Here is a 27,985-nt window from a genome sequence, read left to right as displayed (position 1 = left end):
CGAACAGACTAATGTGAGTCAGTTTGTTAAAAAATTTACTGTTCCTTTTAAACTAGATTACAAACCTCATTACAAATAGTATGGATGTAATCAAAATGCTAAGTTCCATAGGAACTAACATTTTGAAGAAGATTTTACACATCATAAAATAAACTACTATAGTTCAATATTGCTTTAAAGTTTTGAACTTTAAGGTATTAAGGTAAATTTAACGTTCCTTTGACCTTTTTACGTTTTCAAGAAAACTCTGAACGATACTGCTAGCCTAACATGGATCAGTCTTATCCTAAGACAACAGATTTGTTGAACGTAGCATGCTATCCATATTTATTTTTCTAAACGTAAATGAAGCAGATAACGGATTTTATTTTCATGATGATATCTTCAGTCTAAATGAGCCCTCAATAAACCATCAAACGCTTCTTATTTGAAACGTCTTCAATTTATGATGACGTTATGGTTTTGGAGACCCCATGTTCCTGTCAGATACTTTAAATTGCGCTGTAGTATTTGTTGTTATTGTTGTTGTTCTTGTTTGTAACACTTCACCGCGCACTAGCTACACATTAAGAAAAAAAATACACATTGCATAAATCTGTACTTGTCACCCTGATGAAATAATGTGTTACAAATCCAGTCAGGATATTGTTCAAAAAGGTTTATATAAACTAGAGCTTACGAACTACACATTACTGCCCGTAACCACTCGTTCACAAGCACGTTAGGTTGTTTTTAAGAAAATAAAACTGTCCCAGGCTTCTATTTGATTATTTACAGCAGCTGTGGAATTTTCATTTGGAATGTCACGTGATTCCTTAATGCTTGGGACCAGGGATAAATTGTGAGACGGACGAGTTCAGCGAGTAAGATTTTCCATCCAAGATGCAATCATACTGAACGTTGGCCTCTGGGTTGAGTCGTCGTGCCAACACTGCAGCATAAGTCCATATCTGAAAAGGCGTTTAGAAGTGATACTTGTGATACCGAGTACAAGACTCCATACTTAAATAAGCTCTTTGAAAGGAAAAACACAAGGACGTTGTTCCTTATGCAGCGTTTGCGTTTGCAAGAGAAACTGGGTATGGACTCTTATCTTGTGTCTGTAAAGATGAAAACTGCAAACTGAAATCGGCGTTCATAACAACAGACTCTTTCAGAGAAGATGATTGAAGAGTCGTGCTGGTAATGACGCAGGGAAGGGCGACAACGAGGCATTGAGTCATTCACTTGTATTCGCGCTTGTTACACCCTGAGTAGGTCATGCAATAATTACCTTGTACATATTTCATTTTTTCTTATTACGGTGTGTAAACTTCAAACTTTATTGCGCGCGCAGTATGTATACAGTGTATATGAGGTGTATATATAGTATAATGACCTTGCAACAATGGGTTCAGTTCAGTGTCGGCTCTACATACACTCGCTCTCAGAACCTTTGGGCCGCGTGTTATACACCGAAATCATTCACACAATTGCTATTCCAAGAATATCAAAACGAAAAAACTTATTCCTCAGTTAGTATATACTTACAGCTCAGGGTTTATAACCGGAGGTTTTCGCATTCTATGGCCACTTGTGACGAAACTAAAAACTTCTTCTCCAGTCATTCCGTCGTAAGGCTTCCCCCCTACAAAGATTTAAAGGTTACTACTAACAAAATTCCTGTCGAAGCTATCTATGAGTGCGACTGAAACGATGTTCTCCGAGCCGGGCCAACCGACAACAAGGTCAAAGGAAGACAGACACTTCATTGATATAAATTTGAAGTTTTACTTGCATTTTTATTTTCCTGTTGTCTTTTCTTTGGTTAATTTACAGTGTTTTATGAAAGGCAATTTAAGAAGTCGAAATCAGACGAAAAACAGATTAAAGCGTTGTATCGAATGCATGAGAATACATCAAATGACCTACTTACCGAGGGTAAAAATTTCATACAAAACAACTCCGTAACTCCACCTAAAACAGTCATAAGATATGGTAGGTGAGGTATAAACTATGTGACTCTCAGTGTGAGGAATATGCAAAGTAACGGAAGGACATCAGTTGTATGATTTTCTTTCTTTTCTTGTACTTACACATCACTTTCTGTGGTATAAATCTGACTATTCAATGACTCGACTGCCATCCATTTTACCGGCATCAAACCCTGCAAAACAAAACACAAATTGTTTGCTCCTTTTTTTTATAAATTATCGTGTCTTCGGCACGCCGCTTAAAGTGGCGCGTGAGGCCTATTCTTGGCCGTTGACACGATGGCCTTAAAACCACATGAACTGAATTGCATATACTGATATTTCACCACAATTACTACAGATAGCAACTCGTCCGAGTCGTCTCTCTTTTTCTTAAATCTAAAAATCCGGGGGTTAATGGAAAAGAGGAGAAAACAGAGATAGAGAGAGAAAGAGGGAGTCTTACCAATCATCTCTCGTGTACCCTTGTCATGTGCATCGTATCACTTAGAAGACTAGGAACGAGTCAGCTACAGATGGGCTTAGGGCTGGTTTTCGCTTGTGACACAAGCACAAGACTCCATACTTAAATAAGCTCCTTGAAAGGAAAAAAGCAAGGACATTGTTCCTTATGCAGCGTATACGTTGGCACGAGGAACTGGGTATGGACTCTTATCTTGTGTCTGCATCGACCAGTGACATCACGGCCTTAAGTGTTCGTCACGTTAGCTATGCAAAAACAAGAGTTGACGAGAAGTTCATCTCAAAGACAATGTTAAGTAGGGATGTAAAGTATATGAAATAATTCATATATGAACTGCGGATATAGATGAAAGTGAGAAGTGATCATCGCAGTGAATTTTCCAATTTATGCAATTGGAAATTGGAAGCCTGAAAAAAATTCAGGCTTCAACGGGATTCGAACCCGTGACCTCCGCGTTACCGGTGCGATGCTCTACCAACTGAGCTATGAAGCCACACATTGGGAGCAAGGTCAATTGTAGGTTCCCATTTTCCCGTGAGAGGAGTGAAACGATGTAAAGTATATGAAATAATTCATATATGAACTGCGGATATAGATGAAAGTGAGAAGTGATCATCGCAGTGAATTTTCCAATTTATGCAATTGGAAATTGGAAGCCTGAAAAAAATTCAGGCTTCAACGGGATTCGAACCCGTGACCTCCGCGTTACCGGTGCGATGCTCTACCAACTGAGCTATGAAGCCACACATTGGGAGCAAGGTCAATTGTAGGTTCCCATTTTCCCGTGAGAGGAGTGAAACGATGTAAAGTATATGAAATAATTCATATATGAACTGCGGATATAGATGAAAGTGAGAAGTGATCATCGCAGTGAATTTTCCAATTTATGCAATTGGAAATTGGAAGCCTGAAAAAAATTCAGGCTTCAACGGGATTCGAACCCGTGACCTCCGCGTTACCGGTGCGATGCTCTACCAACTGAGCTATGAAGCCACACATTGGGAGCAAGGTCAATTGTAGGTTCCCATTTTCCCGTGAGAGGAGTGAAACGATGTAAAGTATATGAAATAATTCATATATGAACTGCGGATATAGATGAAAGTGAGAAGTGATCATCGCAGTGAATTTTCCAATTTATGCAATTGGAAATTGGAAGCCTGAAAAAAATTCAGGCTTCAACGGGATTCGAACCCGTGACCTCCGCGTTACCGGTGCGATGCTCTACCAACTGAGCTATGAAGCCACACATTGGGAGCAAGGTCAATTGTAGGTTAGTAGTAGAGAAATGAGCGTTCTGGCTCAGGGACACAGGGACACAGTGCAAACACAATAGCCAGGGGATTAACGTCATCAAAATTGATGACATCATCATCTAAAAATAGAATGAACGTTCTGAGGAAGGGACACAGGGACACAGTGACGTCAAAATAGCCCTGGGATTAAGGTCATTAAAAACTGATGACATCATCATCTAAAAATAGAGTTAGGGTTCTGAGGAGGGGGCACAGGGACACAGTGACGTGACAATAGCTTAGGGATTAACCCCATGGTAGCATCATAGTGTTAAAAATATATACAAATGATGTCATAGAATTATTTTTAACCACAGCGATCTACAGATTTTTTTTATTATAAAAGAGGAAAACATTTTAGGGATAAAACAGTATCTTGAACAAGTATAATAGGTTTTTTGAATTAATTTTTGGATACATGACATCATATAGTACATACATACATACTTAATTGTATAGCTCCCCTTTGGGGGCTCTTCCGCCATAGGTAAAAATAAAAATAATAATAACAATAATGAAAACGATTTACATTTGGATGATAAAACAGAGAGAAAAAAATACGATAATAAAAAATGCATGAATTAAAAAGATTCTTAAAAAGTCTTTTTAAAAACGCTAAGACTTTCCGAGTTATTGTAGATGTTTTGCTCCACGGAAGGCGAAAGCCCTTTGGCCAGTCACAAGCTCCAGGATCTACAATTTCTTAGCTAAAGAATCTGTATTCGGGAGTCTTCTGGGAACTTAATTTTCCGGAGATTTATACAAAACACTGTTCATGTAAGGTGTATTGATTGGTTTTGGATAACGGCACTTGTCATTGTTCTATTCGATGTTTTCTATATTTTCCCGAAAACTCAGAAATAATGAAGAAATATTTATCGTGTGTGTTTCTCGCCTCAATTTACTAAGCATCTTTCCCGCCTAATGACTAAAAAGTTTCGTTTCAGGTTGAGCTTTGTTGGGAATTAAACAATTAAAACAGTCTTTATTTAGTTGTCTTCGTTTATTACAGTGCGCTGTCAACGGTAATGACTATCATCATTATCTAAAAATAGAATAATTGCATCATCGGGATGGAAGGGCTTCATATGATTTTGTGAAAACAGATAGAATGTTTCGTGGTTCGCTCTCTTTTTACACCCGCTCGAGTGGGATCTAAAAATAAATAGAATTATGGAAAAAATAAAATTATTTTTCGACAGATAATGTGGTTTTGCTGGTTATAAGAAGATGAGATTTTTTGAAAAGCACATACTATTTTGAAGGAGAAATGTGACGCGTGTTCCATTAAATCACGCACCGTTACACAGCCTGATTATGTTAACTCAGTCGAGCTTTGTTGTCTTTGTTTATTACAGTTCATTGATTCCTTGCTGCTAAATTGTGTGTTAAAATACGTACACAGAGATTTCACAATATGTATATCACAATAAAGGCGATTATGTTTGTTGTTGATGACTACACACCTTTACTTACATTAACAAGGGTCAATGCACTTTTGGCTTTCAGATCATTAGCTTTAACCTCTCTTCACGGTCCGTTAGCCACAAATTATGCAATAGCAGTGACCGAATCTAAAACCGGAATTTGCATGAAAAACCTCTACCTTTTTTTATCAAAAACAATAGACAGCTTAAGTTTATAGAAATAATCAATTAAAACACGCCCAGAATTTACTGAAAATTCTTTATTCAAATCGTTCAACAATGAAGAACCACATTGCTCCAAAAGACGAACCCTTTCAAATACGCTCTCAGCGTTTCACGACCAAAACTGGAAAGACAAAACGGTGTTATCGAGCAGTGATGTGGAAAGTAGATGCGTTTTACGTGTATTAGCGACCTGATTCAAAACCCTGAACGGAACAAGGGAATTATCACTGAAAGCTTATGACAATTAAAAATTAGCGACGCGCGACATCCACTCGTGTGTCTGAGAAAAAATAAAGACACATGACTAGAAATGGCCCGTTTGTCTCCTTGTATCCCTTTTGGCGTGATTTTGGCCTTTCAGGCCTGGTTATGGCCTTTCTGGCCTGTATTTGGCCTGGTTATGGCCCGTCTGATCTTTTTATTATTTATGAAGGAGAACGCTTAGTAACCCCACCTTCACCGATTTTCTTTAAAAGAGACTCATTAGTTTTTGAAGTTTAGTTTCCTACCAGAACGCGTGCGGCTCAAACCAAAGATGACAGGCACAAACTATACGTCATACCTGCAACATGGTGCTGGAAATTATGAAGACAGTGAAGAAAGCGATTTCTCCCAAGAAAGCGAAGTCTCTAGTCAAGGAACAGAGTCTTCAAGAGAAGAAGAAGAAACAGAAAACTTAGAGCCGTGGTCACGTATTCTTGATGAAGCCGAGAACCGCCACGAGACCCAGCTTAACGCTTTGATCAATCAATACCAAGAAAACGGAGATTCAGAAAACGTGGCTCGGAGTAAAGCCGTGAACGCTCTCGTTCCTGTTTACAGAAAAGAGCTGAGAAAAGTGCTCTTAGAGAATCTACAATGGATGCGTGCAATGAAAAAAGATCCCACCTTCAAAAAAGTGATGGAAACTCAAAAAGAGCTTAAAGACACAGAAGGATTTGATTGGTTGGAATCGACGGAACTTGCTATTGATAAGCGAAAATTCTTACTCAATCGATTATACGAAAAGCAGCCCATTCCACAAGATCAATACTAAACCTATTATGAATGTTATGGAATTTTTTATTTCCTGGACCTTTGTATTGTTGCATTTCAATAAAACTGTAAAAAACCAAACTTGATGACTTGAAAATAATAACATTAATAGTACCTTGTACAATAAATACGAAATCTGAAATTTGAAATACGAATTGCTAAAGCAAGATCAAAACGTTTTAATTAGACACTCTTATTTTTGATGACACTTTTAAATAAATATGATGATTCCAAAGTTGAGAGCTGTTGCGTGACTAGCTAGCGACGCGCGACACCCACGCGTGTGTGTGAGAAAAATAATTTAAAAAAAAGATAACTACAAATGGCCCGTTTGTCTCCTTTTGTCCCTTTTGGCGTGGTTTTGGCCTTTCAGGCCTGGTTATGGCCTTTCTGGCCTGTGTTTGACCTTTTCTGACACTCTATATAACATGACTTTTTGCGAAAAAGATGTCATTTGTGTTCAGTCACCAAACTGTCAACATGGTTTACAAGAGAGTTTGCAGAAACTGTCCGATTCCATCGTGCGGGGCGAAGTATCTTGTCAGATTACCTAACCATCTCGCGGACGTTCATCAGTTAGACCACATACAGCGAAGACAGTATTTACAAGAGGCGAAACTTCAACCTAAAATAAAAGTCGTCGTTTACGGAAGTGAAGAGGATAATTCCGGAAAAAATCACTATCACAATGCAGTACAGACACAAGAAACGGTGCACGAACTGTCAAGACATCGGAGAAATGAAGCCTCTTTTAAAGCAAAAACTAAAAGACCGACTACAAAGAACAAGGCAAACCACAAGAAACAAAGAAAGTCGAATTCTTGGCTTAGAGGCCATAATAAAATTGTGTAGACACGGAAGGAAGGAATATTTATTATTCCTCGAAATAGAGCGGAAAAAACGGATTTGTAATAGTCAACCAAATCATTCATTTTCATTCCTTTTCCTTTCAAGTCGCTGTGTATTTGATTCTTTTATTCATTGTTTTTTAATAAAGTTTTTAAAACGGTATGTCTTGTCTGGTTCTTTTGCTAACAATTATAAGTCACGTGTTTCAATTGATCCTTGTTTAGTTACATAAAATTGTTTATATACTAATACGTCAAGATACTCCCTTGGGGTTTTTTCAAGCAAAGCTGAACTAATTTGTATGCAACTTTGGGCTTGCGAACTCGCATAACTAACTGAACGGTCGTGAAACGCTGAGAGCGTATTTGAAAGGGTTCGTCTTTTGGAGCAATGTGGTTCTTCATTGTTGAACGATTTGAATAAAGAATTTTCAGTAAATTCTGGGCGTGTTTTAATTGATTATTTCTATAAACTTAAGCTATCTATTGTTTGTGATAAAAAAAGGTAGAGGTTTTTCATGCAAATTCCGGTTTTAGATTCGGTCACTGCTATTGCATAATTTGTGGCTAACGGACCGTGAAGAGAGGTTAAAGCTAATGATCTGAAAGCCAAAAGTGCATTGACCCTTGTTAATGTAAGTAAAGGTGGGCAGTCATCAACAACAAACATAATCGACTTTATTGTGATATACATATTGTGAAATCTCTGTGTACGTATTTTAACACACAATTTAGCAGCAAGGAATCAATGAACTGTAATAAACAAAGACAACAAAGCTCGACTGAGTTAACATAATCAGGCTGTGTAACGGTGCGTGATTTAATGGAACACGCGTCACATTTCTCCTTCAAAATAGTATGTGCTTTTCAAAAAATCTCATCTTCTTATAACCAGCAAAACCACATTATCTGTCGAAAAATAATTTTATTTTTTCCATAATTCTATTTATTTTTAGATCCCACTCGAGCGGGTGTAAAAAGAGAGCGAACCACGAAACATTCTATCTGTTTTCACAAAATCATATGAAGCCCTTCCATCCCGATGATGCAATTATTCTATTTTTAGATAATGATGATAGTCATTACCGTTGACAGCGCACTGTAATAAACGAAGACAACTAAATAAAGACTGTTTTAATTGTTTAATTCCCAACAAAGCTCAACCTGAAACGAAACTTTTTAGTCATTAGGCGGGAAAGATGCTTAGTAAATTGAGGCGAGAAACACACACGATAAATATTTCTTCATTATTTCTGAGTTTTCGGGAAAATATAGAAAACATCGAATAGAACAATGACAAGTGCCGTTATCCAAAACCAATCAATACACCTTACATGAACAGTGTTTTGTATAAATCTCCGGAAAATTAAGTTCCCAGAAGACTCCCGAATACAGATTCTTTAGCTAAGAAATTGTAGATCCTGGAGCTTGTGACTGGCCAAAGGGCTTTCGCCTTCCGTGGAGCAAAACATCTACAATAACTCGGAAAGTCTTAGCGTTTTTAAAAAGACTTTTTAAGAATCTTTTTTATTCATGCATTTTTTATTATCGTATTTTTTTCTCTCTGTTTTATCATCCAAATGTAAATCGTTTTCATTATTGTTATTATTATTTTTATTTTTACCTATGGCGGAAGAGCCCCCAAAGGGGAGCTATACAATTAAGTATGTATGTATGTACTATATGATGTCATGTATCCAAAAATTAATTCAAAAAACCTATTATACTTGTTCAAGATACTGTTTTATCCCTAAAATGTTTTCCTCTTTTATAATAAAAAAATCTGTAGATCGCTGTGGTTAAAAATAATTCTATGACATCATTTGTATATATTTTTAAAACTATGATGCTACCATGGGGTTAATCCCTAAGCTATTGTCACGTCACTGTGTCCCTGTGCCCCCTCCTCAGAACTCTAACTCTATTTTTAGATGATGATGTCATCAGTTTTTAATGACCTTAATCCCAGGGCTATTGTGACGTCACTGTGTCCCTGTGTCCCTTCCTCAGAACGTACATTCTATTTTTAGATGTTGATGTCATCAATTTTGATGACGTTAATCCCCTGGCTATTGTGTTTGCACTGTGTCCCTGTGTCCCTGAGCCAGAACGCTCATTTCTCTACTACTTAGGTTCCCATTTTCCCGTGAGAGGAGTGAAACGATGTAAAGTATATGAAATAATTCATATATGAACTGCGGATATAGATGAAAGTGAGAAGTGATCATCGCATATATGAATTATTTCATATACTTTACATCGTTTCACTCCTCTCACGGGAAAATGGGAACCTACAATTGACCTTGCTCCCAATGTGTGGCTTCATAGCTCAGTTGGTAGAGCATCGCACCGGTAACGCGGAGGTCACGGGTTCGAATCCCGTTGAAGCCTGAATTTTTTTCAGGCTTCCAATTTCCAATTGCATAAATTGGAAAATTCACTGCGATGATCACTTCTCACTTTCACTTTCAATGTTAAGTAGGTAGCCATGGCGCCTGTGCAAATACTCACATTCGATCTCCTGATGTAGATTTCAGCTTTACCCAGGTCTCTCGCCATCCCAAAATCGGTGATCTTACAGCGCATGCCCTCACCAACTAACACATTCCGAGCCGCCAAATCTCGGTGAATGAGCTGTAAAATAACAGGAGATAAAACCTCACTGATCATTTTGATCTATACAATTCAACTATGCTCTGCACGGGAGTTGTGACCATATGCCAAATGACCTGACCTTGCAAGTTTTGCCACCTACGGATTAAACCCGGCAAGGATTCAGTTTCTATGAGTGACGAATATAGCTGCACTGGTACTATACAAAACTAAGCCGATAAGTCAACTTGTTTTAGATATTCATGTCGTATCACTACGTTTTTGAGAAACTACTGCTTAATGGAAAACATCCGATAACACTTTTGCCGACATACCTGTTGAGCTGATATGAATTCCATTCCACAAGCAATATCACGCGCGAACTGATAAAGCTGCTGTTTTGTTATTTTGCTTGGGGTCGATTCTTTATTTCTCAAATTATAATAATTATCGTTTTCTCCTTTGCTTTTCTTTAAATATCCAAGAAGATCGCCATGAGGGACAAACTCCAGTATCACAAGAGGTGGCCCTGGGAAAAGAAAAACGAGAATGGAGCTTTACCTATTAATCTCCATATCCTCTGCGCATGAGGCATAATTTAAGAAGCTTCATTTTGTTAAGCTTTTAAAAATGAAAACTAGTAGCTTTAAGAGCGACTATCCCTAAGAACCTCTTATTCAATTCCTTTGGAATTCACCGTCCACCATGTTTCTTAGCCGCTGACCAGTTCGTTTATTGGCTCAAAAAGTAAAAACATAATAGTGGACAGTGAATTCGCTTCAATGTGATGGACTCTTTCTCTGATGGAACTATTCCAGCGTTTTTATTACAATCAAATTGGTAAGAAATGTTTAATCTTGCTTCGTGGAGAAATTTCAAAGCGATAGTTATCTCATTTCCTGGTTAGTTGCTAACATTTGTCGATGAGATGTTCGATGGAAATGTGGCCGTGTTAGTCGAATTTCACAACTTTTACCTCCCACTTGTGAAACGGCAACTGGATTGCGGTCAAATATTTTAACAGGTTTTCGTAGACGAAGGATGGAACTTTACACTGATATATAGAAGAGCCTGTGAGGACGAGCCACTTTTGCAATTTATTCCTGCATGTTGTGATAAGTGCTCAAAGTAGATAAACTTTGTGCCCTCAGACTTATTACAGTAATAAAAGCTTATGATTGCAATTCATCACATTGTAAACGAAAAGGTTCATTCTTTATAACTAGCGAAATAGGTGGTTTGAATGATCTGTATTCTCCAGAATTTACAGCTGCAAATCTTGCAAAATCAGTTCACCATGTTGCCAGTGGGTTTCGAGCACAGCCAGGGTGCGAAAAGTTCGAATCGCAAAATTTTAAGAAAATTAAGTTTCTCCGTTCGTATTTCATATTTCACCTACTTGCCAACAGAAGTTGATGAAAGAGTTATTACTGAACTCTATTTTTTAGATAAAAATTTGATATGATGTTCTTAGTGATCAGTCGCTCTTAATATATATACAGTGCACTAACCAGAGCATACTGCAGTTCGAACTAATTGATCAGATTGCTGAAAACTACGAAATTCTTCGGTTATGATTAAAAAATTAGATCAAAGTTCTCTTATTTTGTAACTTTGCTTTTTATACGATCCCTTTTAAAAAGCAAACAGACTTACTGAACTCTCGCTTTCCTCGGCATCGCACGACATCTTTGGTGACGCAACCCAGCAATCGTATGACGTTAGGATGAGGCTTAAGTCTCTTGAGCAAGTCCAGTTCGGACATCAGGTCTCTAAGGTCTGACTTGGAAGAATTTTCTACAAAGCAAATGTGACTGTTAATGAGTTAAACTTACTCACTCAATTAATCAGTCAATCAATTGATCAATCAGTCAATCAATCAATTAATCAATCAATCAATCAGTCGATCAATCAATCTATCAATTAATCCAAATCAATGAATAAATCTCCAGAAAGCATCTCAAGTTGAGATAGTTTCTCAAAAGTGAAATCTTCATGGCTGCTTTCACTTGAGTGTAGTCTAAGTGACTGTGAGAATTTACGGTTAAGCGATGATTCAGATAAAAGTTCTGGCAAGATGGCGGTGGTTACAAGAGATTCTATAAAAGCAGTGTTTAACTGAGAAACTTCTTAAATAGAACCGAACTCGTGAAGTTATTAAATCGTCTTTTTTTTTGTTTCTTGTACTAATTAAAGAGGAAATATCACACAAATTTACTGTCATTTAAAAACCAAAAAAATTTTTTCTGCTAGCAGAAAAGCGAAATAATTGTCAAGTTTGTTATAAACTATCACCCCAGCGCAATAAAACTGTTGATTAGTGCCTCTGGCCAGAGACAGAGTAGGCCGGTATGGATTGAAACTTGAAAAATGTTAAAATAATGTTTTTCCGAAGTTCTCGCATTTTTGTTTCCAAAATGCGCTAGGACAGCTCACGGGTTGTTCCTTTCAAGAACTGAGTTGATTTCTTTCCTCTCGTCATTCTAGAATTATTTGGCAGCTGACTGAAGGTCTTAATTTATGATTTTTAACAAAAGATATCAAAAACCCCATGATACTTCCCCTTTAAATAAATCAAACATAACGTCTTATCTTAGATATGCTTTCTGTTGTTTCCTTTGACACTAAGCGGTATTGCACTACTTTCAATATATTAATAGATGTCAATTCTCATTTCATTGTAATTATTAAAACAAAGTTTTGTTATTGTAACTGTGTTTTTCTGAGAATCGTGACACTTTTATGCTGTAAATTAGAAAATAAGATACTTTTACCCAACTCTGATCCCGAGGGAAGGGAAATAGGTTGCCAGCAGTATTTCGCCTCGGGACTGAAATATGAAGACTCAAGGGAGACAAAACTAGCTATTTTTCCAGGAGAAGGATATAAAGTGCTTTGTTATAAGCCACAGAAAAAAGACAAAACAAGCATCTACATGCTGAAACTTTATTTCTTCAAAGCTCCAAAACTCCGAGAGTTACATCGTGATGTAAAATGCCAAACGGGCCTAGTTGTACTTTTAAAAAGTTGTAATGTTTAGGATTGCTTTCAAAATTAGATTGATTGTAATATTTTCTCCTGAAAATCTTCTCCGTGAAAATTTACTTACTGTTTTGTATTCCGTCCACGAGGGCAACCATTATTAAATTGTATCCCGCGAGGCTACGTTTTGATTTTTTTTGAGCCAGGCGACCTTGCCACTAACCAGACAATGACAATCGGAGTGATTTAGTAACTAGGGAAACCACAGCTATTAATCTTCGATCCTTCTTTGATGCAGCCATGTGTTGTAATTACTACATCAGTTCTGTATCTTGTTGCACTATCCATAAATTTGTTATTACTATATCAGCTCTGTAACTTGTCACTTCAATAATTCTTACCTTTTAACATTTTAACAGCCACAACTGACCAGCCTTTAGCACCAATCACATCACACGCCGTTCCTTTCCACACCTGACCAAACGATCCACCACCAATTCTTTCAAATAATGACAGACGATCAGGAGGAAGCTCCCAGTTGATGTTGCAATTCACGCAGGTGTATGGTGACTCGCGGTTACCCGGAGGCTGCCACAGGGAGCTTTGTTTCGTTGCATTCTGGTAAGGAGTCATTGGGGATTTATCATTCTGATAACCATGCATTCGAGTCCCGTGGAAGGTTCTCAGTTGAGGATTGATGCGGTGTGATTGGTAAGGGGGGTTGATGCACGCACAATGCTGGCCAAAGTCCATTTCCCTAATTGGGGGATTGTCGGCTCGTAAATCAGTCAATTGTGGGTTTAAGGTTGGTCCACTAAACTCAGAGTCCTTGCGTTGAATTTTCTCTGTTTCTCCTCTTCCCAACTTTTTCATCCTTGGTTTTGGCCGAGGACGAGGCGTTAAGGTTTGAGCTTTTCTGTTGTATAACCTGGGACTGTTTCTTTTTTTGTCTTGCAAATTCTCACTTTCCACTGGTTGAAGGTAATCTTCCGAATATTGTGTTTCTTGGCATGTGCAAGCTACAACTTCATCTTTTCTCAAAGTGTTTGTCTCCGTTTTCTGATCCAGCTGTTGAATGGTTGCCTCGTGGCCTGCGCCAGGTATGCTTGTTTCCAAGGCAACATGATTCTCTACGTCGAAGGTAACAGAAGAGCCAATCTCGTCATCCTGATTATTCCCCTCACCACCCCTGTAAGGGTCAAATGTTCGGCTCATCGATGAGGGCTGCTTATTGGCGGTACGCCCAGGTATGATGGCGTTTTGGTCTGGTCGGAATGAAGTCAACAGAAAGCTTCTGCCAGTGCTTGGTTTGTTGTAGTACTGCACGTTTGTTATTGGTGTTGGGGGTTGGTTTGCAGCCAAGGAGGCTTCTGCGTTGTTTGTTATAGATACTGATAGCATCACAGAGCGTCTGTCGTCCACTGGCTCTTGAACCTGCTGCAATAAATATGTCTTTCATTTCAAGTGATTGTAATAAGTTGTAAGCTTCTAACATATCACAAGTTAAAAACTGCATGTGTTCACCACCTTATCTTCAGAAAAGGGGAAATTTGTGTTAACAATGAATTCAGGTAACACTGTGGTAGCTTGTGGTTTTGATTTTAAAACGCAAACAACCTTTTTCGAAAGAAGGGGTTTTTTTAAATCATAAACTGTTAAGGCGCTTACCGATTCGAACGTGGGATTCACTTGAGATGCAAACGACGGTCTAGTTGTTCTGAAAAGAAAAAAAAAAACATTCCTGTGTCAAATTATCAGTATGATATGTCAATGTCATTCACGTTTGGTGATAGAGTGGTTGAAGAACAACTTGTGAAGGAACTGATGAAATGTATACGTATCTCATCTTTTGACAAATATCAAAAGGCCAATTTCGATATGTTAAAATTCTTGCTTGGCAAGGAGGCTTAAGCCAGCGACACACTTGGCGATTTTATACGGCGATTGCCGCGATCGGCGAAAATTGCTAGGTGTGGCCGGTGCAGCGATTCCTATTTTCGCCGATCGCCGCGATCGGCGTATAGAATCGCTGATATCTGGCATGTCAGATATCGGCAATTATATTCGCCAAGTGTGTCCGTTCCCGCGACTTTCTACGTTTATTGCTGCGAATCGCCAGTAAAGCCAACCAATCAGGTTGGGCGATTTTATCACATGAGTTTTCAAAACTGACACATCGTCGCGTGTCGCTGGCTTAAGGGTAATAATAATAATAATAATAATAATAATAATAATAATAATAATAATAATAATAATAATAATAATAATAATAATAGTGTCTTTATTCATTCGATACAATACATATCAAACTTTGCCATCTCTGAACCTCAATGTAATTTCTATTGTTTTATTCCCGTAAGCATCTAGCCAAGGAAGAATTATTGGTATATTTTAGTATCCGTTTTTTCCTCTATTACCATTGGTTAGATAACTTTTGATATTTACCCTTTTTAATAACTTATTCTTCATTTATTTATTTTTGTACTACTTTTCACGTATTAAGTTAACCTAATTTGTGATATTAAAACATATTTGTCACACTACACCCGCCTCGATTAGCATTTACTATACATACGGGTAGTGTATGCATTTGTAATTGCAAAAAACATTATCAATAAATCAATCAATAAAATGACATACCCTCTGATGTCTTGCTGACCTGTTGAATGTGAGTATAAATAAGTCATCACATAGGGTTATGTCTCACAAATATGATTAAAAAAAGGATTAGTATGGATCAGCATCACTATGAGCAACATTAAGCCACAAAGAACGATTTTCAACCTAAAGCATTCCAACAAATCACAACAAACCCAAACAATGTGAATAAATTTGATAAACCAATAAGAACTTGAAACGAATAATTGGTTGAGAAAAAGGCGCAGTTTCGTTCTTCATCGGTCAGAAAGCATAGTAATTTCATTTAATTACGATCTTTATGCTCTTTCTGCCTTGTAAAAGACGAGAAAGCGTGAATTACTTTCGACACTAAATTTAAAACCACCCTATTACGTTCGTTTGACCACATATCTGGTCGATGGGATTTTCATGCGGATCGTAGCGATGAATTACCCGTGGACTGGTGACTCCGAGCAGTCAGATATATTCTTAGCTACGCTCTATTCCAACTACAAAGAGAAGAAGTTCAATTGGAGCAGCTTTGAATGACGCCTTTATCCGTTCATTAACCTCCGTGGCGAGCGGGCTACTTTCAGATCAAAGCAGGGTATGAGATAGCTGGAACACTACTAAACTACACGGTAAACCTAGCCAGGATATCAGAGAATGCAATAGTGTAGCGGACCTGTGTCTACCCCTAATAGGTAGTCGACTGCAACGCCCGACGTTTGGTGCGAGTAATAAAAACATGGAGGCTTGTGAGTTTGACTTCCTCGTGACCCGAGAGGTGGATTCTTCACAATAGTTTACTTACTTCTATGTTTTTCTTTTTCGCCACTTTTTTTGCGTGCGAAGCAAATTCCGCCCACAAGGAAGATTATCGCGGCTAAAGCTATAAGTATCCCCAAAATAATGCTAAATTTGTTTTGATGGACATTCCTGTTTCGCTTGGATGTTGGCGATATCAATGTGTCAGGCTCTGTTGAGACTGAAAACATGAAAAAAAAAAAGTAGAGCAAAAAATGTTAGTGCCACTGGATCCTTCTTACAATTCAATCAAGGATTGGTAATATCCAGCTAAGTATATTCTATGGGAAACGACAATCTCTACAGTTACCATATGCATCGCTAGAAGAAGCCAAATGCAAGCTCGAGGGGAGAAAATCATCGCTCTCCTGCACAGAGTTAAACCTTGGATCAGCATTATGTTCAGTTATTACTTTTTACTGAGTTTATTTTGTTTGCTGTAACTAACTAAAGTGGGCCATTCCAATGAAAGCTACTGAGCCGTACTTTCTTTTGTTACTGTTTTATTTCTCTATAACGTGCAAAATTCATGATTTTGGGGAATTCCCTAATCACTGGTTACAAGAACTTTCGTGACCAGGCAGATTATTTACTCCTTTCATGTGAGGCATTCTTCCAGCACATTGCTAAGATCAGTAGCGGAATCTTCTTACGTGGTGACAAAGAGAAAAGATTCGGTCTTGTAATACGTAAATTCTCTAACAATTGAAGAAATCCTCACGGTCCTTTATTTGGTTCTCGCGGATTCGCTCCAGCTCTTACCTGTTTGAAAAGTAATCGTTGGTGTCAGTCTGAAATCCGTTGATAGAGAAAATATTTTGTCATTTTCCAATAAACTCTGGCCCCATCTGCTCCAAGCCGTTACCGCGAACATGTAACGCGTGTCAGCGGCAAGTTCTTTGTGGTACATAAATCCCGTGACATTTTGCGGTAACCATGGTCCCTTACGTGTGACGTTGTCTTTAACCACGTGCACAACACGATGCCAGACTGTATATAACGTCACTAAACGTCCTTCGCTGTAGACCGCTGACCACCTCAGGACCCAGCTGGCATTGTATGCTATATTGTTTGTGTTTAGAATGGTTGGACTTGCTGGGAGAACTAGAGCACAAAAAGAAAATGGTTATCAGTCATTCAAGCAGGATATATCACTGATCTTAATAGATAACACAATAAGTATTTTTTGGAAATGTGTGTAGATTTTATGGGCACGTCATTTAAGAAAGACTTGTTGAGATAAGCGAAATGGAAAAGGGAATCTGCGAGGTCTGGAACGTCCGATATGCTTCAGTGTTTCTGATTGTGGACAGGGAACAAAAAGTTCCGGACGGTGTTTCGCTCCCAATACTCGTGAAATTTTACCTCATGGCCGTCCCATTTTTTTTTTTTTTTTTTTCAAAATGGCCGCGACTTGAATAAAGACACGCGCAGCCTTTTACGTTGTTATACATGTTTGCACATTAGAGTTCAGGAAACCCTGTTCGGAAGTTAGTTTTCCCTTAACAATTATTACCCAAGCAAATTCATCTCTTAACTGGACAACAAACAAAAATCTGAGAGTAAAGTTTTTATATTTCACACGTTTTTAAATCGGATCAACAAATGCTTTGGGATCTTCGACTAGAAACTGCAAAGTACAACGTTTAAAAATTCTTTAAAAGTGGAAGGAAAAATCTCTGGTTGATATAAAACACCCTATCCGCCTGTAACTAACCAGTACGATTGTTATCTGAAGAATGCTAATAGATAATGAGCTACCAGCAATTCATTTGAATACCAACAAATACAACTTACTTCTGAGATAAACCGTTCTCCTATCTTCACCGACTGCATTCTTAGCGACACAGACGTACTCGCTCCAGTCTTGAACCGTGATGTTATACAACCTAAACACCGCTTCAGAAGTACCGTTACCATGGTTAGTCGCAACCCCGACTCCATCCTTGTACCACGTGACGTTGAGAAGAGATAATCCGCTGGCCGTGCACCTGAGGCTCACGTTTTGCCCTATCCTTAGAAGAGGAGGTGTGGTGATATGCGTGATTCTTGGAAGATCTACGACAGCTAGAAAGTACAGAGGTCATCAATACAGTTTAAATTAGGATCTAAATACATTGATTTCAACACTTGACAAAGACTGGGTACTATATCACGAAGAGAAAACGTGCAATGTGCTCCTATTCTCTCATGAGACAGTTCATGCACATGGCAACAGGTATCTTGTTTTAACTAAACTCAATCTCACGAAATGACTGAACTCAATCATACAGCAATACAAACTCCACGTCATGTACACTGACCCTACATAGTACCAATCGTTTGGGTGATACTTTCTAAAAAAAACATAAACATTAAAATGATGATAAATCTCAATTCAAAGCATACACCATCACCATAACACGTCCGAAATGGTATCACTTACGCTTTTCCTCCACTTGAAGCCGCACTATATCGGTCAGCGGGTTATGTGCAAGCCCAAATTCCACCTGCATCCCAAATTCCACATTATCATCCGATGGCTGCACATTGTGCAAAATAAACACAACCAATGAAGACGTCAGGTTTCCTGCCCAGCTTATAAAGGACTGGTGACGTGTGTTCACACTGGAAATTCCTGTTGAACCGTTGACGACCATAAGTTTAGGATAAACAAAACCTGTGCTGCGCCAGTGACCGAAAACAACCTCGACCAGAGTAAGATGTGCCGGTTGATAGTAACGCCAAACCAAAGAAACGTTCTCACCAATGAAGACCCGTGTAGGCTTATCTGGAGTAGAGATCATTCTTTGCCGGTCTCCTGTTAGGGAAACCATACATTTTAATGACTTCCATGGTACAAATGGTTTCAGACGACAACAACAATCTATTTACGAAAACATATTAATTTTACACAACCAGAAGCCACAACCCATGGATAGTTGGGTAATAGATTCAGCTAACCCTCATTTTAGACGGTGAGGGAGTTAACAGTCTAGATGTACATGCCGGGAGTTTTAGAATTTGCTCACTGTAAGAACGCAAAATATTTGAATTCACAGCTTCTTATTTAAGTGCTTTCGGTTACATAGCCTCGGCACGCAGTCGTTTTTAGGAGATTCGTATTACCTCCTCCACACAAATACACTCTGTTTTTTTTTATAAGAACCCTTTTTATAAGAACGTTGAGGCTGAGATTGACCAAAATTTTAAGAACGTATCAAGAACATTCCTCAGGCTGAGAGTCGATTAAGAACGCTTTTATTTTGCTAATCTGTATATAAAATCAGGGTAACAAATGTAAATTAACCAAAATACTTAAGGGCATGTTTTGTATAACATTAGCAATGGTGACACACATCTCGGTTTGTCATAATCAGCAGTTTTCTTGCTACCATATCTCAGCAGGCAATGCACTTTGATAGGTTTCCTGGTCACGCCCGCATTGATTTACTGAAATACATTTAGTGTATACCATGTAATTTAAGAACATCTTAAGAACGTTCTCAGCCTCAAATCGCAAAAAAATATAAGAACGTTCAGCCTCAGCTCCAAAATTAGACGTTCTTATAACAGAGTGTAATACGAGCCCCTCAAAAACCGGTCCTCGTTGGAGGCTATCGGTTAGAGTGACGCACTATATTCTAGCGTTCGCCACCCAGCTCTCGTACAAGTTCAAAAGCGCACGTCACGCAGCCACTTGAACTTGGTAACGTCTTAAAAGTATTCTTTTGTAATCCTCCTGGAATAACGTTGACTTTTTTTTATCAACACTTTCAGAATCGTGAAGTTATTCTACAATCTTTGTGTGACTATACTTCTACTTAGTAACCTTTGGTCATATACGATATACGATATGTGACTAAATAACACTACTAGGAAGTAGAAAGAAAGTAGAAAGGTTTAACACAAAGAATCGAGTTTCTTACATTTTAAAAAGAACATAAAGCTCTAACTTCGTGCAGGCAAAGGCCAAAGCCGATTATTCAATTTTAACATTACAACCAGTTATTCTTTTACGCTATAAATTTGTAGCTAACAAACTCAAAGTGTGCCCTTGATTACACGCCGGGGACACGCAATGCACAAAAGGATGAGTCTCACAAACATTGTTAGATGCCTATATGACTGAGCTCATTTTGAGCTTATTGTATTCTTTCCGGTGTGTTCGCACGTAAAAACAAGTCCTCAATAAGCAGATTGAAAAAATTTAGTAAACCGACCTTATAATTAACTAGGAGTAAAAGGGAATTAGCTTTTTGGGTACACGAGTTTATACATAGCAAAGCTCTCTTAGTTGGACGGAAGAACAGTTTGTAGAAACGGTGATCGCAAAAAAGATAGCCAGGGAAAACTGGGTTAAGCCTGATGAAACAAACTACGCCGTGAAAAAAGGCCTCAATGCAGCATCTATAGGAATAAAGGTGTAGACATTTTTATAGCTAATTTAAAAGTTACAAGGCTTAAATATTTTCTCAGAACCAAAGTGAAAGTAAATTAAGGAAGTTAAGACTAGAAGTGCAGAACAACTTGCCAAGAACATTGAAAATGAACTTTTGCAAGTTTATTAAGCTGCAAATCGAGAAACATTAATTACACAATATCATCATTATATCACCAGGCCAAAAACTAGAAAGCAAAAGTGCCTAGAAAAGTCCTGGAGACTGCAGGATGAGCGGCGTCTCACAGAGGCGTGCAAATTACATCCATATCCGTATGTTATTACTATACGCCAGAGTTACTAATGATTGTTAGCCATGTATTACTTACTTGTGTTTGCTGAAGGAAGAATGCCGCTCAGAGCAAGAGTCATCACCATGAAGCTACACCAGTATCCCATTATAAAACGTTGTTTTGCTTTCAATTAATTAAACGTTTTAGTGATGTCTGAGTAATAGCAACTCAGAACCTCTTTAGTTCCAAAGTAAACAACAAGAGTTGTAACGCCACAGTGGTTTGTGACTGGGACTCAATCCGGCGTTAGTCTGCCCGTAAGACTATCTCGCGCCTGTAAGGACGTCTGTTATTATAAACTCAAAGTAATAGAGCCTGTGAAGAAAAATACGGGAAAATAGAATACTGGAAATGCAACAGTGAACTTGTAAGAGTTTATTTTTAAACTGTTTTCCAAGAACCTAACGCCTTACTGATTAGGATTTCTAAGAAGTGAGGTCAAGAGGCCAATCCCGGGAGGCCAATACATTCAGTTAGTCTCTTGTTTCAGTCAAAACAAGTGTTTCCTATCCTGATGAATGCTTGCTTGTTTCTCTTTTATAAGGTTATAAGGTTCTTCTCTTAGCTTACTGGACGCGTTGTTTATCAAAGAGAATGGCCCAACCAAGAAGGAAATAAACTAAGCTCAGATGCCCTTTAGGGCATGTGAGCAACCAACTCAATGTGGCCGACGGGGGGAGAGGCGTCTGTCTTAAAGGGATGTCCGTCTCTCCACCAAATATGTAAGACACTCGCTTGACTCAGCAGAGAGGCACCAGGAATCTTTGTAGCTCTTCTTTATTCTTTAAGGACCGGTTCTTCGCTACATCAATTCTACTGCCTCAATTCTACTCAATTCATCATCTTTTTTTTACAAGTATCACTCAAATCACGCCTTAATTTATGGTGTGCCGTTAACATGTTTACGACTGTAATTCAACCAACGCCAGATGGTCCCAACCAGAGATAAGAATTGGTTTTGCCAAAATACACTAACAGGAAAGAACAACACAACTGTTCTAAGAAAATAGATAGAAAGGGAAAGCCAATCAGGCTGATAAAATGCTTAAGTGTTTTGCCTTGATTTTAACCTTCGAGGTGGACCAAGCCAAGGTTAAAGGAAGTGGGCAAACCTGTCCACAGCACAGCTGTTAACTCTAATTTTTAACTAACATGAAAATGTCAAATAATCTGGACACTTCATTTTGGCTAAACCTTTGTCTGGAAAATATCCATCAAAAGTATCTAGAAAGGAAATAACAACTGTATCCTGAAATTACAGTCAAAAACACACCCTTACTAAGCTTCACAACATTAGGATTTCTGAGAAAAAGCGGGGTCAAGAGGCCGATACATTCAGTTAGTCTCTTGTTTCAGTCAAAACAAGTGTTTCCTATCCTGATGAATGCTTGCTTGTTTCGGGAAAAGGTTCTTCTCTTAGCTTACTGGACGCGTTGTTAATCAAAGAGAATGGCCCAACCAAGAAGGAAATAAAATAAGATCAGATGCCCTTTAGGGCATATGAGCAACCAACTCAATGTGGCCGACTGGGGAGAGGCGTCTGTCGTAAAGGGATTTTCGTCCCTCCTTTAAGCGGAATTAAATAGTCCCTTTTAGTTAGAAGGTGGCGACCAACTAAGAGAAGTGTCCATCGTAGCAAGGATGCTGTCGTCCATCTCATTAAAATGCGTTTCTTTTTAGAGAAAGTTTACTTAAAGATGATGATGGTGTTGGTGGTGATAATGATTGTAGGTCATGAGGAAAGAAAACAAACAGTACAAGGTGAACTGAAACGGGGTAAAGATACCAACCACCCCGGGGGGGGGGGGGTACTCCCCTATATAAGGTATATAGGTATGTGCCGCCCCAAAGGGTATGGTTTTTGAGCCGTTTTGGTCTGAAAACGGGTATAGATTTTGACAATTACGGTCTGAAATCGGGTCGCGTTTTTGGGGCGGGGAACATTTACGAAAGCTTACAAACATACTTTTCTTCTCAGTACGTAACTGGAACGACTAACTGATAGCGAGAAAAAGAAATAGATAAACTATGTCAGTCCAGCTTAGTTTTACTCCTTGCGTCAACTTCCGTTCGGCACTGATGCATAATTATCAGGTCTGAAAACGGGTATGAATTTTAGAGGTCAGGTCTGAAAACGGGTGTGGGAAATGGCATTTTTAGGTCTGGAATAGGGTCGGGATTTGAAGACCCGGGCGGCACACCCCCACCAAGAATTCGGAGGAGTACCCCCCCGGGCCCACCACATGATAACTTTGTTATTCAGCTCAATATTATTAATAGTACAATGCTCATCAGCCAATCTGATGGGAACTGAAGTGTAACACGAGCTGAGTAAGAGATTTACTGACTTAAGTCTAAAGTTTCATCGTAATTCTTTTTATATGAAATTGCCTGCTACACAACGTACTCCAAACAAACAAATAAACAATAGTCATATTAAATATACCTACTGTTATTTCACATGATAAATATGACGAAATGCCATCGGCGAAAATTAATAACTATTTTAAAACGGTTTTTGTTTATATGCAGATGAGACTTTGTTACAATTAAAGGATTGCCGATTGGGAAAACATTCTTACCTGAAGTCAGACAGTCCTCCATTGCAAGAAGAAACAAAACAAAGAAGACATTGCTGCAAAAGCAACGCATCGTCTCCAATGCGCAAGCAATGTTGACGGAATTGGATATGCGTACAAGAGCTGCTGCACTCATTAAACACGGGTTCTGGGAGGGAAGGCCTCAAACGTCCCCAACTGGCATTGAAAACAGTCTTAGACTCTTAGCGAAAGACTTCTGGGAGCTTATTTCGATCAGAGATGTTTTGTTTTGATGTTTGTTTGCAGTAAAACACTTGACTGTAGAGCCGGTTTGCCTGACATCAAGTTCTCGGAAAGGCTTCCTTTTTGTAATGCTATTGAATTACTTGTTTGTGAACATGATCTTATGCCCTCTTTAAAAAATCAATTCTTACTTACAGCTTCCATGCGTCTACTGAGAAACTGATTGTCTGATAACTGAGTTATTTTCTTAGAACTGTTATAAAGGTTAACTTTTCAGTTTTCAGGGACCGGAACTCTTTTAAACTCAGTACTAAGGAACACATTTCGGTGGATTGCTATCTTGCATTAAATTGACTGTTATATCGTTTGGTGGTAAGTTATATAAGTATAAATGTAAAAATTACAAATATAAATGGTTATTTATTTTCATTCCAGGTTTGATTTTACTTTTTCTTTACGTTATATTTTTTACCCCCAAATTATCATGCAGAGAAACGAAAGTAACTAAAAGTTATTAGTCTACTAAGACTTAATTCATCGACACTGACACATAAAATTACTAATTATTATTTATTTACCTATATCCTGTCTAGTTTTTTGTCCAGCTACACGTCGGCTTAGCACTGATTTGCCGTCTTTCCGCGAATAGGTGTCCACACTCCAAAAATCACCCTCTCCCAAATATAGTCGCCCACTGCTTTTGTCCGCTTCATTGTCTTAAATAATACGAATATCTAAAGGAAAGCTTGTTTCTATTGTCACTTTTGTAATCTTTTTACCTTTAAGTACACTGGCATCAACATAGGAGAACGGTTTCTTCTCCGTTGAGTCATTCAAGCTATTTCTGACTCCACGTGCTTGCGTTTGCATGGACAATCAGTATTGTAAATTAATTTTTCTCCATATAAGGACTGCCAAAATAATTAAAGCAGTTCATTTAAAGAAAAACTTAATATTAAGTACCCCCTCGATTTATTTAGCTTTCTCTCTTCCCTCCCCTCCCCCCTCCCGAATCTTTTTGACCGACATAATTTCTAGCTGACCGAAAGCGTCAGTGCAAGTGATACCAGATGGTTAGAAATGGTAAACACGTTACTCGCATAATTTATAACGTCACCAAACACGTGATGTTTTCAAAGAGCGTGAACCATAAACAATGAACAATGAAATCAATATTCTTGGAATCTATTTTCTAAGAAATAAGAAAATTATACCTGTTTCTCGGAACTGAAGACGGGGTCTTTTAAGTGTTTTATTCAAAGCGCGTACCCAACTTTCGAACCAAATCGGAGTGGATTCCTTCCGATTTTGTCGGTCCTGTTCATAATCAACAGTATTAATACTTGCTGATAAAATTTAGCTGAGGCAGCCGTGCCAACCGTCCATCGATCGGTGAAAACATTTGTCTTCAACTCACTGACGATGTTTTCAATTTTTGCTGTTTTGGCTCTGTGTATCTCAGGTAAGTGTAATATGTTGCTTGATATTTGTTTAATTTGGGGTGATTTCTGGGACCATTTTTACTGACACTGTGAGTAAATTTAGTGCCACAGTAATCTGAAAACAGAAAACTCGAGCGACGAACTGAAAACCCGGAAGTACTACTTAGTTGTCCTATAACACTCAGCCTTAAATAGGAAAGAGCCACAAACCAAAGACCTAACTGTGTTTAAAGGCATGCGAAAATGCGATCACTACAGTTCTAGAGAAAATAAGCTAGTCTTCTATTTACAAGAATCGCCTCGTGCAATTCGTTATACAGTTACAGCAACGTCGCCAAGTGAAAGTGAAAGACATCCTGTTTTGTTAATATCGTCGGCAAACAGACGAGGCAGAGGAACAAATGAGAAGTATATTCAAGTGAGTTCAGGAACGTAAGAAAGAAAGAAAATGGCAGCAACACATGAAGAGAGAGAAAAAATACAAAAGCACAGACATGATTATTTCCCTAAGGAGGAAGGATCATACAGTAGCCTCCCACGCAGGGTTTTTTGGGGACTCGTATTACCTCCTCCCCACTTGTGGGGAGGAGGTAATACGAGTCCCCTTAAAACGACTGCGTGTGAGGCTAGATCATACAGCGATGGAATCGTTTCTTGACGGATGTGAATTATGTCCTCCTTTCAAGGTAGAAGATTTCAACAAAGGACAAAAAAAAAAACTCGTGGTACGGTAAAACAGACAATTTAAATTATAACGGTCGAGGTGGCTGTTTTGTTCGAGTTACGCTAATTTGAAACACAGTGGCTATTCGTAATAAACAAGGTGGATTTCTCAGTAGACTGCAAGCAGTCCCTTTCTGGTCAGTCGAGATGATGCGCTCACAGCGCAGCGAGACTGGAGCGAGGAGAAATAAACGAGAAGAGACTGACTTTTTCACGCCTTTCCCCAAGCCCCCCTCCGCTCGTTTGCTCCAGTTTTTTCGCGCTCGGCTATTTCGCGCAACCTCTCGACTATCCAGAAAGGGTTTTTTCGCGCTCGGCTATTTCGCGCAACCTCTCGACTATCCAGAAAGGGACTGCTTGCAGTCTAGTACTTAAAGAGTTTGGCAGATTTCCATCATTGTTTATTTTATTCAACGAATCCGACGTAATAACAGGAATCCTGGAATCTGGAACGTAGAACTGAGGAATATCCGGGAATCTTGAATTCTTCTACAAACCCTAGCAATTGCTGAGACAGTGACCGAATTATGTGCCACAAAGATTAACTGAAAATACGGCACTGTGTCACATCGAAACAGAGTTTAGGTACATATTACTTTCAGCTAGTGGAGCTAGCTTTCTTTAATATCCTGAGATGGTACGATTAAGGCTGGTTTACTCGTATACCGTCACGCAGAACCTAACCATAGCTGAGGCGCAGTGCCCTTAAGTTTTGATTACTCACGTACAATAGGGTTTACACGCAAGTTTCTTGTCATGTTTTGTTTTCCCTAAGATTTAACCAGCCTTTAAGGACAAAAATTTATGACATCCTCCCATTCCATTCTTTTTTTCAACTCGTTAGTGTCATACCAGCAACAGCGTCCAACGATTAGTTCAAAGCCAAGCCGTCCCTTGATTGGCACAAGCGGCGGTGACATAACATTTAACTGGACATTCACACTGGAGCCGGGAAGGACTTGGAATGAGAGCGTAGATGAGGTGGTTTTTGGGATCTGGAAAGCTACGGGATACATTATGCCAAAACTTATGGTTATCACCAAACGAGGACAAGTGTTGACTAAACCAAATTTGGAGGACAAAGTAAGCTGCAAGTTTGACATGTCTCATCTACAAGTGGCATTCATGCTTCACAATATAAGCGCGTTGGATGAGAAACAATATGCACTTCAAGTTGAGTTTGGGCTGGCCCGCAATCCCTTGACGGACGTTGTTATGCTTCTTCTGCACGGTAATAAGTTTTGTATAATATTAAAGCTCATAGAAGAGACATGAAACTGGTCATGAAGCATTTTGCACAGGTAAAGAGCAAGATCGATTTGGTATTTTCCTTCAAAATCACAGCTACTCCAGCCCGTAGGTGGATTTGTGTATATCCTTTGTCCGTCCATTCCGATCATATTCCCTCGTATTTCTTAAAATAGGTTTATAACACTTTTCGTGGCAACACTGGTAAATGTTCTCACGATTCTTGATTATGTGTATAAAAAATATGTGAAGTTTTTAAAAATTTAAAAAGCTCTTCTTTAAAACTCTTTCACATTATTGCTCACAAACAGATCCACCCGAAATTACCAGCCCCTTAAAACGAAACATTTATCTAAGGACTGGAGCCGATTTGGATTTGAAATGCGAAGCGAAGGGACTACCTGACCCACAACTCACATGGAGCCGGAATGGAAGACTTATAAAAAATCAAACTCTGGTCTTGAGACAAGTAACGAAAGATGACAGTGGAGTGTATCTTTGCAAGGCGTATAACCTGGCTGGAGAAGACAGCATACAGGTTAATGTTACTGTTGACGATGAACAAGAATCGATACAAGATACAGGTAAAAAAAAAGTGATATAGCCGATATTTTTTTGTCCCTTTGTTTTCGTGCCAGAAAACGTATTTAATCGATGGGATCGTCAACTTAATGGTTCGGTTTTGTTAATAATAATCCTACTAGTGCACAGAAACTACTACTAATTATATTTGGCTGCTCATGCTACGATGGAAATGGACTGGAGCTTGAACAAATTGACCAATTTTTCTAAGTTCTTCTTTTGTATTACACT

General features: G+C 38.6%; 2 protein-coding genes across 4 annotated transcripts in view; one reads left to right on the top strand and one right to left on the bottom strand.

Moving 5' to 3' along the window:
* Positions 1–18: 18 nt before the first annotated feature.
* LOC146463254 (uncharacterized) lies at positions 19–23,692 on the bottom strand. 3 transcript variants are annotated; one of them, XM_085084647.1, is made up of 16 exons: positions 23,559–23,692; positions 21,013–21,291; positions 18,689–19,063; positions 18,061–18,330; positions 17,026–17,367; positions 16,271–16,444; positions 15,478–15,496; positions 14,506–14,554; positions 13,239–14,274; positions 11,512–11,652; positions 10,191–10,384; positions 9,775–9,897; positions 2,076–2,146; positions 1,916–1,956; positions 1,531–1,627; positions 19–950 (listed from the first exon to the last, which is right to left on the bottom strand). In XM_085084647.1, exons 2-16 carry the CDS (start codon positions 21,080–21,082, stop codon positions 857–859), a joined length of 3,096 nt encoding a protein of 1,031 aa, XP_084940773.1. In that variant the 5' UTR covers positions 21,083–21,291; positions 23,559–23,692; the 3' UTR covers positions 19–856. The 3 variants fall into 3 exon arrangements, with proteins under 3 accessions (XP_084940773.1, XP_084940771.1, XP_084940772.1); XM_085084645.1 differs by lacking the exon at positions 21,013–21,291 and having other exon boundaries at positions 23,559–23,691; XM_085084646.1 differs by lacking the exon at positions 21,013–21,291 and having other exon boundaries at positions 13,239–14,271; positions 23,559–23,691.
* A 1,264-nt stretch (positions 23,693–24,956) lies between these two features.
* Positions 24,957–27,985, top strand: part of LOC146463253 (protein amalgam-like) — a 6,905-nt gene continuing 3,876 nt past the window's right edge. The window contains exons 1-3 of the mRNA XM_085084586.1: positions 24,957–25,221; positions 26,769–27,155; positions 27,484–27,756. Coding sequence (XP_084940712.1) covers positions 25,182–25,221; positions 26,769–27,155; positions 27,484–27,756 — 700 coding nt within the window. The 5' untranslated portion in view covers positions 24,957–25,181. The remainder of the gene's footprint in view (positions 25,222–26,768; positions 27,156–27,483; positions 27,757–27,985) is intronic.

This window comes from Pavona decussata, unplaced genomic scaffold (assembly GCF_977016875.1).
Source record: "Pavona decussata unplaced genomic scaffold, jaPavDecu1.1 SCAFFOLD_179, whole genome shotgun sequence".
NCBI classification, from domain to species: domain Eukaryota; kingdom Metazoa; phylum Cnidaria; class Anthozoa; order Scleractinia; family Agariciidae; genus Pavona; species Pavona decussata.
Note: the sequence above shows the minus strand (reverse complement) of the source record. Positions and strands in the feature narration are given on the sequence as shown.

Excerpts from the sequence above, each read along its gene's own strand:
- LOC146463254 (XM_085084645.1), bottom strand. The coding sequence starts at position 23,691 with ATGAGTGCAGCAGCTCTTGTACGCATATCCAATTCCGTCAACATTGCT. Across the intron at positions 14,275-14,505 it reads TGAATCCCACGTTCGAATCG|CAGGTTCAAGAGCCAGTGGA; the intron begins GTAAGCGCCTTA and ends TATTTATTGCAG. Across the intron at positions 11,653-13,238 it reads GGCTGTTAAAATGTTAAAAG|AAAATTCTTCCAAGTCAGAC; the intron begins GTAAGAATTATT and ends TTTGCTTTGTAG.